This window comes from Schistocerca nitens, unplaced genomic scaffold, assembly GCF_023898315.1.
Source record: "Schistocerca nitens isolate TAMUIC-IGC-003100 unplaced genomic scaffold, iqSchNite1.1 HiC_scaffold_363, whole genome shotgun sequence".
Classification (NCBI taxonomy): Eukaryota; Metazoa; Arthropoda; class Insecta; order Orthoptera; family Acrididae; genus Schistocerca; species Schistocerca nitens.
In genome coordinates, this window is record NW_026045897.1 from 4,699,099 (window position 1) to 4,711,266 (window position 12,168).

The 12,168-nt window shown below is 38.6% G+C and overlaps 1 protein-coding gene across 3 annotated transcripts in view; it reads right to left on the bottom strand.

Moving 5' to 3' along the window:
* Positions 1-581: 581 nt before the first annotated feature.
* LOC126228348 (F-box/LRR-repeat protein 3-like) overlaps positions 582-12,168 on the bottom strand; it is a 346,691-nt gene continuing 335,104 nt past the window's right edge. For all 3 annotated transcript variants that reach the window (XM_049942298.1, XM_049942297.1, XM_049942296.1), the window contains 3 exons: positions 10,622-10,865; positions 6,060-6,265; positions 582-2,737 (listed from right to left, as the gene is read on the bottom strand). In XM_049942298.1, coding sequence (XP_049798255.1) covers positions 2,291-2,737; positions 6,060-6,265; positions 10,622-10,865 — 897 coding nt within the window. In that variant the 3' untranslated portion in view covers positions 582-2,290. The remainder of the gene's footprint in view (positions 2,738-6,059; positions 6,266-10,621; positions 10,866-12,168) is intronic.

Here is a 12,168-nt window from a genome sequence, read left to right on the forward strand (position 1 = left end):
AATCAGAACATTAGTAAATATAATAACAAAAGAAGAAATGATTTACAATGTCTATTGTACAGCTTTAGTGTGGTACAGCAAGAAGTCAGGTATTCAGTCCTAAAAATCTTTGACCACCATCCAAGTGAAATAAAGAATTTAATGGACAGTAGAATTAACTTCATACAAACTGAAACCTTATATGTGTGGGAACCATAAACTGAACTATTCCAAATCATAGTGAGAGGTCGCAATTACGAACCACTCAACATGAGAATAACAAATTTATGGCATTTCATGTTGGGCATTACCACTATATTTCTGGGCGCAGAATTACTATTTTTTTTAAAAAAAAGCAAAAACAGGAATGAAGAAGTGCCACCTGCAGTCTCAAATATTAATGACAAATCCACAGATGTGGCCACCTACCAACCAAGGTAGATGCAGGAATATCTCATTTTTGGTGTGTTAGGGACTTTTTGTAAATCTGAGGCATGCTGACTATATTTGATCATTTAAGGAGTGCATCTTGTGAACACTACAGGCAAATTCTCTACCTGTGACGCTGCTGGAGAGCACACATATTGCAATATACTAAATGTGTTAAGCCAACATAGGTAATTGTAATTGCTACATAATCCAGGAAGAAATTTAATAAAGAAAAATCTCTTTCACAGTTGGTACAAATCAATATATTTACAAATATTCATACACGCTAAGTGACAGAGCAGTTCAGTAATACAATGTAAAGCTCAGTCTGTACATACACACCACTGTGGAGAATGCTGTTATTTTTGAAATATCTCATCACAAAATAAGTTAAATGCTACAATATTTAAAAAGAGGCAACACCAGCATAACATCTTTACGATTGTTTCTAATGAATAAACTTCGCATGCAAGTTGCAGATTTACATGCTTTTGTTTTTTTATGAGTAATAAAATGTGAAGTTCCAAGGCAGTCATGACATTTTAAGAATTCCACACGCACAACTGTTGCTCTGCTCCTGGAATGTACAAGTATTCAGTAACACCGTACAAGCATCGATGAACTACTTTAAGAGTCCACAAGAAATTGTTTGAAGATATGGTTTTTCCATTTGACATAATAGTAGGTACTTTCATGAAAAATATGCAGAAAGAAAACTTATTTCACTGTAATATATTATTTTTCAGCTGCTATATGGAAATTTATAGAAACAGCTGCAAAAAGTAAGCAGAAGTCCATATTGGGAAGTTAAACATTACAAAAAAATATAGGTCACTATTGATGAGGTGTTTGGAAGTTACCTGACAGCTTAATGAGAACCAGAAGTATCTGTGACAACAGAACTAAATAAAGCAGCATTAATAAAAAAAAATACATGCTGCACAACATGTTTTACTACATATTTACAACATACTGACATATATTATCAAGAATGTGTATGCACATTATAAAAGTAAGTAAATGTACCCTTTAAGTCATGAATAGTGTGTAACAGGAATATGTGTGCCTGGCAATGCCTCCTCTAAGAACAACTGTGCAACTACTGTCAACTGAACAATGTTCCATATTGACATCCTCCCTTTCTCCCCCTACTGGTGACTCACAGCATGAGAGAAAAATCAATAATAAAAAAAAGTAGATTCAAATGTCTTACATTACTGGAGACAAATTGCAGGTACCTTATTATATATTCTAACCCTATTCAGTCAAATGAGTAAAGTAAATCTTTTTCAGGTTTAAGATTCAATTACAAATAAATTACTATTTTACTTATCTTACGGCATACTGATTAGAACTGTTGCATTGACCATACAAAATAAAATATTGGTTTGCAATATATTGCTCAAGTAAAGCACCTATACATTAAGCAGCAGTTCTGGTTCAAAGGCAAAATTTCATTTAGCTTGTTTAAAGTTGTGTGAAAAACCAGACTCAATTAAACAGCAATGTAATATAAGCTCTAAAACAATAATCTATTAAAAGGCGAATACTGCAAACCAAATGACAATAACAACTGTGATTTTGTCACACACAGGTCACAGATGTTTCACTATAAATTCGCATGTGAGTACAACCATTCTGATTGATTAGCAATGACAACACATATAACCTACACATCCTTTCCTATTGTTACCATTAATAATAATCGAGATTGCTCCACAGTGGATCCCAAACGATCATGTGGAAGGTGGAGTCATATAAAGCCAGATAAAAGGGTATTACATAGATGAAAAGTACAAAGTTTTGCATCCATACATTTTGGGTGGCTATTTACTCCTTTAATTTGTAATAACAGTGAACCAAAAAATACAGTTATCCCGCTTCACCACATCGGCATAAATTCTGGAGTCCATTCTCGTCCAAGAAGCTGAGACACAACTTCACAGGTACGCGCTAAATCGAAGTCTGCATCTTCAACTAAACACTCCTCCGTGACATATAATTCACGCAGGCGTGGTCCACAGACACGAACAAACTCCACAAAAGCACGGCAAGAAACTTCACATTCGGCCAGTCCTAACGAAACGAGCCTGGGACACCCAGCTGCCAGCCGCGGCAGCTCGCATTCTGTCAGAGGCTCACCCCCTCCGACAACGAGCTCACGGAGGCGGGGGCAGTGACCCGCAACTGCAGCAAGGGCTTGGCGAGGTACACCATCTCCAAAGTACAGATTTGTTGCAGGTACGTACGATGCAAATAATGCCTCCAAGCAGCCGGCCGGAACACGGAAAAAATACATCACGAGGTTCACTGCTGGTGAGTGACGAACCTGTAAAACATAAATGAATTACAAACTTGAAATGCAAAATTTGCGAGGTACTGTTAACCTAAAAATCAGACATGGGAAATAAAAAAAGTAGAAAACTCAGATAATTGGCTGCTAAAAAAGTCACTCACTATCATATTTGAGTGAATTTTCAGTGTCACATAAAGTACAAGAAATTAGTGTGTTCAAGGAAGTAACTGAGATAAAAAAAAAAAAAATTAATTTGCAATAAATGAGTTGTTTATGACATGATGTACACAAGTAAATAAGTAATTCTCCCCTCCTATTCAGTCTGCACGCCGAAGAAGCAATGATTGAAATACTGGTATTAAATTTGGGTTGTTAGTACACTTCAGGGTGAAAAGATGTCAGTGGCAACACTTCTGCCATCACCAAAACAAAGAAAAAATCAGAGGATCTGTTGAATTGAATTAACTGTCCAATGGTCACAGAATTTGGCTTAAGAGTCAAACAAAGAAAGATGAAAGTGCTGCATCCCTCACAAAAATAAGTCTACTGGAATCAAAAACAGGCCTTAATTTGAGCAAGAAATTTCTGAAAATGTACATAAGAAGGACAGCATTGCATGTAAGTGAATTGCAGAGTCAAAAAAAATTGGAAAAGAAGATAACTGAAGCACCCAAGCTATGGTGTTACTAAGGATGTTTAAACTGAAGTGGACTGATAAGATGAGAAATTAGAAGGTTTTTCCACAAAATGAATTGAGGAAAGATATATGAGAAAAATGATGCCTAGGAAAAGGAACTGGGTGACAGGACATGTATTAAGGCATCAGGGCATAACATCAAAAAGTACTACAGGAGCTGGAAATTGCAAAACTACAGGGAAAGACAGAGATTTAGTTATATGCAACAAATAATTGAGGATATATCTAAAAAGAAAGATGATGAGACTTACCAAACAAAAGCGCTGGCAGGTCGATAGACACACAAACAAACACAAATATACACACAAAATTCAAGCTTTCGCAACAAACTGTTGCCTCATCAGGAAAGAGGGGAAGGAGAGGGAAAGACGAAAGGATGTGGGTTTTAAGGGAGAGGATAAGGAGTCATTCCAATCCCGGGAGCGGAAAGACTTACCTTAGGGGGAAAAAAGGACAGGTATACACTCGCACACACACCCATATCCAAATTGAGGATGTTAGATGTAAGAGCTACTCTGAGATGGCAAGGTTCGCACAAGAGAGGAAGTTGTAGTAGAATGCCTCAAAGCAGAAAGAACACTGATGAAAGGAAAAAAAAAGTGAGATTGTGTGCCCAGTACTGGACACTAGTATAAATCCAGAAGAGAAGCAGAAGCACAGGTGAGTAGGAGGCAGAAAACCAGAATCCCATTTGAGGGTTCAACTGGTTTTAATGTAAAAGGGCTTCTAAATCACGGGAAGAGCTAACTGTGTGGCAAAATTATAGCACCTGATATTGACATGACAGCGTGAGATTTGAAGGGTCTGTACATACATTGAGGAGACATTGGTCATAGCAGAGAGGTAATTTAGTGGTCACTGAGTGGAGTGGTGCAACAGCTGCACAAAATATTCTGGTCCACATCATTCTGGAGGAAGCCAATATTATTCTTTCATAGTGTAGCTGCACAGACATATCACACAGATAAAGACTGGAGGGACAGTACTCTACAGAGAGTATTAACAACACCATTTGGTGAGGCCTCAATATTAAGCTAGTGTAGAATACTGAAACAAGTAAAAAGAACATAAACTGTAAAAAATATAGTAAAGAAACACTCTCTGCAGAAACAATAGAAGAAGAATGTTGATTAGAAAGAAACAGGGATTTGGTATTAGAGCCATAGCTTTAAAAATCTTGTGAATATGTGTGATGAAACAAGACATAAGACATTGATAAAATTTGTAAATTCATTCAGATTTTTTTTTTCTTTTTTTTTATCAAATGGTCGAATTGAAATGAAATGATTATTCAGGTTAGTGTGTAGAATCTACGAGACTTGAGATATCCAGAAATTTCCAAAGAATGTTTGTCCACACAATCCTGGAGGTGCCATGGCATAGATAAATGTGAAAGTTATTACATAATTAGTGTAACAGCTCATGCCTCCAACTCACTGACATGCTTAATCTACAGATGACTAGAAAAGAAAATTGATGATTTGTTAGATGAACATTTGTATGGCTTTAGGAATGGTAAAGACTCAAGAGAAGCAGTTCTGATGCTGCGCTTGGGGAAAATAAAACCCTCAGTTTCACACGGTTTGTCAGTGTAAATAGTGTTTGATAATGCGGAATGGAGCAAAATGTTTGAAAGTCTCAGAAAAATTGGTAAAAAATAAGAGTCTAAGAGCAAAGAAGCGCTTGGATTAAAAAGGGGCTAAGGTAAGGTTGCAGTCTTCTCCCCTATTGTTTAACCAGTGCACTGAAAACAATAATGAAAGAGTGGTTTGGAATCGGTGTTAAACTTTATGGTGAAATCATGTAACTGATAAGATTCACTGGCATCATTGCTATCCCAAGTGAAAGCAACCTGTTGAATGGAAAAACAGTCTAATGAGTACAAATATGAACTAAGCCTCAACCAAAGAAAGATGAAAGTAATGAGGAGTAGCAGAAATGAGATTAGCCAATAAATGTGGCATCAAAATTATAGTACACGAAGTAAAGGAATCTGCTATCTCGGAAACAAAGTACCGCACGACAGACAAAGCAGGGAGGACATTGATAACAGCAAACTAACACAGATAAAGAGGGGATTCCTGTCCAAAAAACAAAAGAAGTCTACTACTATGAAACATAGGCCTTAATCTCAGGAAGAAACACCTGATAATGTGTGTCTGGAGCAAAGCATTGTACGGAAGTGAGCTACAGGCTGTGAGATACCGGAAAAGAAGAGAATTGAAGTAAAGTAATATACCACATTACACTCGCACTCAGTTATCACGTTATTACTGCTTGCATACATTTGCCTTATCGTGTTGCATTCAGTGTACGTTATGGTGATTGGTGTGCAGACCACAGTCTTATAAATTTGTACTAACATTCTTGGTTGGGTTGTGTGCCCAAGGTAAATGGAAGAATTTGAGATAAGGTATTACAGAAGCAATAAGATAAAGAAATGAAGTTTTGCACAAAATTGGCAAGGAAAGGAATGTCTGGAAAACACTGATGAGAAGAAGGGACAGGCTGTAGGACACTTGTTAAAGATATGAAGGAATAACATCCATGGTACTTGGCAGAAACTGTAGGGAATGGCAGGGGCTGAAATATAGTCAATAATTAATGTTGGTTGTAACTGCAACTCTGAGATGAAGTGTTTCCATGGCCTTCACATACCAGTGCTTGCCAACAATGTGGGGAAATGCGTCGTGGCGGCTGTCCCTCACTGTCCCCATCTCCATTCGCATAGACATCAACGTGCAGATACTCCAAGCTCACGTGCTTCTCGGACGAGAGTGCCAGCAGCAGTTCGTCGCTCAGTAACGAGTAACTGAGCGAGAGTTCCCGCAGGCAGTGGCAGTGGTCTGCTAGCGCGAGAACACCTGCGACAGACGTATGTGGAAATATCTGCTTAAAATTACTGTTACAAATAGGTTGAGGTGTAGTGAGGTGGAACAGCCCCACTTGGTACACTGTACTCTTTAAATAAATAATTCTTTTTTTTAGTTTTTTTATTATACACATAAGGCAAATACCATGATTACACAAAATTGCTAAATTCTAATTAATGCCCTATTTCACTAAATTTTATTATTCACAGTATAGTTTTCAGACTGCTGATATTTCAGATTATATGGAAATGCTCTGTGTAAGGAAATATCTACCATTTTACTGGAGGCAGTGACACTAACTGCTAGACTGCATGCTGTGGAATAATATGTTACTTCATTATGGTTTGGAAGTGGGTTACATATTATTGAGTATATATAGGCGGCATAAAATTGTATGGTAGATTACGGTAAAAAGGAGAAGGTGAATACAAAGTGAAACTACTTGCAAAAACAAAAAGAGAAAATAAGATGACAGAAAAGATTTCGAAATGCAACAGTGACAATAACAAACGTAATTGTTGGGTTCAAATTAATGATACGAATATAATAGAGGGAAACATTCCACCTGGGAAAAATATATCTAAAAACAAAGATGATGTGACTTACCAAACAAAAGCGCTGGCAGGTTGATAGATACACAAACAAACACAAACATACACACAAAATTCAGCTTTTGCAACCAACGGTTGCATCATCAGGAAAGAGGGAAGGAGAGGGAAAGACGAAAGGATGTTGGTTTTAAGGGAGAGGGTAAGGAGTCATTCCAATCCTGGGAGCGGAAAGACTTACCTTAGGGGGAAAAAAGGACAGGTATACACTCGCGCACACACACACATATCCATCCACACATACACAGTCACAAGCAGACATTTGGGTAAGTCACATCATCTTTGTTTTTAGATATATTTTTCCCACGTGGAATGTTTCCCTCTACTATATTCGTATCATTAATTTGAACCCAACAATTACGTTTGTTATTGTCACTGTTGCATTTCGAAATCTTTTCTGTCATCTTATTTTCTCTTTTCGTTTTTGCAAGTAGTTTCACTTTGTATTCACCTTCTCCTTTTTACCGTAATCTATCATACAATTTTATGCCACCTATGTTACTTCATTAATTACACAAAGCATAAAATTATACTTAAAAAAAAGAAAAAAAATTCTTGCCAGGCTTTTGTAGATCCATGTACATGCCAAAGCTTATGCCACATAAATTATACCAGTTTGTGGATATCCGTACCCTTGTTAATTTAAACTATTTTCTGTCTAATATATTTTAGTACCTTTTCCCTTTTCTGTTAATCCAGAAACCATAATGTATTTTAATATTTGTAATCTTTTGTCCTATGTGCATCTTTATATAGGCTTTCCACACAAAGCAGCAGCCAGATGGTAACTGGTCATCAGCGAGTGTACACTTTATGTTCAGTGTTATATTATAAGTCATTGTGATGATACAGCAGTGCCTATGTTGTTAAGAAGAGCAATTCAATGTTCCTCCGGACACACACACTTAACGAAGGCACTGCAATATCATATTTTTCTGCTGATACTAGCCAGTAACTTTCAATTACAAATTTCCCTCCTGTACAGGAATTACACAATGTGTGTACGAGAACATGTTGCGACGATGAGTGGCGACATATAAAAGTTTGGGTTTAGCTACAAGTTGTAAACAGATATCCAAAGCGGTTAAGGTGGCCACTCACACAAAGCAGGAAATCCAGGTTCGAGTCCCAATCCGGCACAGATTTTCATTGTTGTAATTCCCTTATATAGCTAATTGTTGTTCATATTCACAATTGCAAATCCATTTCATATATATCAGTCAGTGTTTGGATTTTGTTATGCGATTTTCAGTTGGTCATTGCCCATCACTCAACACAAACACCTACATTGGTCAGGCTTTTGCCACTTCTGAAATTTATGAGATCATTCATAGATTATATAGCTTACTGACCTGTGTCGTAAAATTTGTAATGACACATTATGAGCAGGCTGATAATTATAAGTTTAGTATCAGTAAATATGAATGAACTGAGAAGTAAAATCAAGTGTGTTCTTGTGCATCATTATTAAAAATCTGAATCACCTAATAATCATAAGAAGAAGAAGATTGGGATGATAAAATTTCTTCAGACTTAAGCAGCACAAAAACTAGGTCAGTAACATTTCAAGGTTTGTTAACGATTGTTTCATAGCTTCTGTTACTGCTAATAACTAGACACCAGTGCTGAGCTTTAATTTGTATACTAAAGCACTGAAGATGATCATTATGTGGTCAAAAATTGATTTTGCTGTTAATAAACTGTCAAAATTACGGCCAATGCTGTCCTTCCTTCTAATTTTACTTATTATATGGTTGTTGTGCACACAGCACTCTATGGAGTCGTCAATCAACATATCAAAATACCACATCCCCAATAAGTGAAGCCTACATGCTTTAGAATAAAACAATACACGTATATCTGGTGCTAAAGTAATTCAGAGAATTGGACACTTCAAATTTTTCCCACAGAGGCGGTTACCTTTCAGTAACCCCTGTGTCTCCCAAATTCCTTGCATAAGACTATGAATGAGATTCTGCCTGCACTGGGACATAACTGCTAACATTTATCTTAGTCTGAAAATTCTACTAGACACTGGACAAACTGAATTGGCACAGGTCTTCATAGAAAGTAACAGATGGCTTCTCCTCTTTAACTTATCTGCCAGGTTTTTCAGTATTTGAGGGCACCAACCTTCGCAGAGTGAAATTGCTGTGCATAGCAATGTACACTGTACTGTACAAAACATTCAGGATCACAGCATAAGTTCACAAATGAACCTTTGAAGTTGTCAGTTTCTGAATGCCTATGACAGTTTGTGTTGTTGTTGCACTTAATGGTTACCTCATCAACAAGTCTGACAAAGCTCTTAGCAGACAATGTGCACCATCTGTGGATGTTTTTTGGGCCATGTGGAGTTCCCTATACCCCCTCAGCTCCACTTTCTCAGCTCTTCTGTCCTCCAAATTCAAGCTACAGTTTGTTACGGTTTATGCAGGGATGACCACATCACTTGCAGCATCTCTCCTTGCTGCTTCACACTTGTGCCTCCAGGCCAAGTACTATTCTACCACACAAACATCTGGTGCACAATACTGGAGGTATTTGTCTTCTATCTCTCAGATTCCTAAACACACTGACAAAGTGGGTAAAAAATGTTGCATATTGCATTTTGACCTTCCCTTGTATAAACAGGTAGTCAATTATGTGGTGGTCCAGTTTTTCAAGTATATCATCCTAATCTGCACATGTGATGGCAGTGCAAGAGTATGGCTTGTCAACACACACACACACACACACACACACACACACACACACACACACACACACACACACACGACTGCAGTCTCACGCAATTGTAGCCTCTCTGTGAGCAGCAGCACCAGCGTGCGATGGGAGTGGCGACTGGATGGGAGTAAGGAGGATGCTGGGGTGAGGTGGAGGTGGAGGTGGGGAGGGGGAGGGATAGTAGTAGGGTATGGTAAGAGGGGTGAACAGTGATGTGCTGTTGGGGAGCGTACCTGGATGGGGTGGAAAGAGAGTAGGGCAGCTGTGTGCAGTCGGGAGGTTAGGTGGAGGGCAGGGAAGCGGTGTGGAAGGGGGCGACAGAGGGAAAGGAGAGAAGTAAAAAGACTGAATGCAATGGAGGAATGGGGGCTGTGTAGTGTTGGAATGAGAACAGAGAAGGGGCTAGATGGGAGAGGACAATGACTAACGAAGCTTGAGGTCGGGAGGGCTATGGGAATATAGGATATATAGCAGGGAAAGTTACCACCTGTGCAATCCAGAAAAGTTGGTGTTGGTAGGAAGGATCCAAATGGCACAGCACTCAGTATCTCTGCTATATGGGGAGTGGCAACTTTCCTTTTCATAATATTGTTGAAAATGATGTGATGTTTTACGGTGAGGTGATTATATTGGCTACGATCACTTCATAGCTTCTGTTACTGCTAATAACTAGACACCAGAGCCTACGAGCTTTAATTTGTACGCTAAAGCACTGAAAATGATCATTATGTAATCAAAAATCGATTTTGCTGTTAATAAATCATCAAAATTATGGCCAAAGCTCACCTTCCTTCTAATTTTGATATGTGTTTGCGTGTATAATTAACATTTTTGAATTCTGTTACGAGTTTTTTGCCTCACTTATAAACTGCTGATCGTATTTACAAAAGTGAATAATGTCAGATAAAAATGTCAGTACGGAATAATTCACTGTTTATATACTATAAATTCAAATTTTGTATAATGTTTGGCTTCTACAGAAATAGAAGATGCAATACAGCAACTGACTTACCACCTGGAGAAACACGAGGACAGCTCTTCATCCTCAGTAGCTGCAGCGTACGTGAACTGCTGGAAGCGAGCGCCTTCAAGGATGGATCATCGACGGGTGTGTTATCTATAGCTAATGACCGAAGGGAATGAGACCGATCAAATACCACAGTCAGTGCAGAGACAAATGATTCTTGGTCCATATCCAAAAACACAGGCCGTGCACTGCTAATCAATGCTAGTGTCTTCAAAGAACAGTTTACCAGCTAAAAACAGAAGCAGAAGAACCATACATAACTCATCCATCACCTTAACCAAACGATGCATATATTGTAGTAAAGTAATGATGTGTGTGACAAATCCTAAATTTAGCTTAAGTGCAAAGGATAGAATTCAAGTCAGTTCTTCCTTAACCATTGATCAATTACAGTACATGGGTTTAGGCTCTGAATACACAATTAACAGTTTTCACACATAAATTCTTTTGGTTCAATTCCACTATTTTAAGAAACACTTTTAAAAACTAATGCTGATAATTTTTACTTCCAATTGTTCTGCTGTTTTGTAAAATTTGAGTTTCAGTAACTAGTCACAAACCTTAACTTTGAAAATATGAGGGTCAGTCAAATGAAAACCGGATACCTGCACAATGGGACCATGGAATGGTTCCATTCAAAAGTAATCACCACATGCATTAACACATTTATCCCATTAGGAGACGAGACAATCAATTGCTGTTTCACAGAATGCTATCTGCCACTGACAGATCGTGATCACACCCACTCTCGCACTTCCTCATCCGACTGAAACAGATGTCGATACATGTGTTTCTTCAGGTCACGAAAGATGTGAATATCTCACAGTGAAAGATCCAGGCTGTATGGGAGATGCTGTTGTGTTTCCCAACAAAATCACTGAAGTGTGGTCTTCATCCATTTGGCACACGGGAATGGGCAATATCGCAGAGCAGGACTATTCTGTCTGATAGCATTCTGACAGCTCGAGCGCAAACAGCAGAGCCGACAGTGGAAACATCCCCCCCCCCCCGACCCCCCCCCACCGGCCCCCCCCCGGACCCTCCCCCTCCCCCTCCACCAGTATAAAAATCCAAAGCTGTCCCAACAAATTCTGGTAAGGTCATGAGCTTCTCCAACTGGAGGGGGCCTCTGCTTGTCGAGTTCCTAGAGTGTGTAGCCACAATCAATGTGTAGCCCTATGAAGACACTTTGGAGAAACATCCATGAATGCTGTTGGCTGGAATCATCCTTATGCATGATAATGGCTAAGTTTCAACAATGTGGTTGGGAAACACTGCAACATCTTCCTTACTGCCCAAGTCTTCCACCGTGTGATTTTGTACATCCTTGGTGACCTGAAGGAAGACTTGCATGGATGTTAGTTTCAGTCAGACAAGGAAGCACAAGAGTGGATGCAGTCATGCACCTGCAGGTGGAAAATCACATTCTACGTGACAGTAATTGGTTGTCTCATCTTCCAGTGAGATAAATGTCTTAATATGTGTGGTGTTCGCTTTTGTATGGAACCATTCCGTGGTCCCCTGTGGTGTTC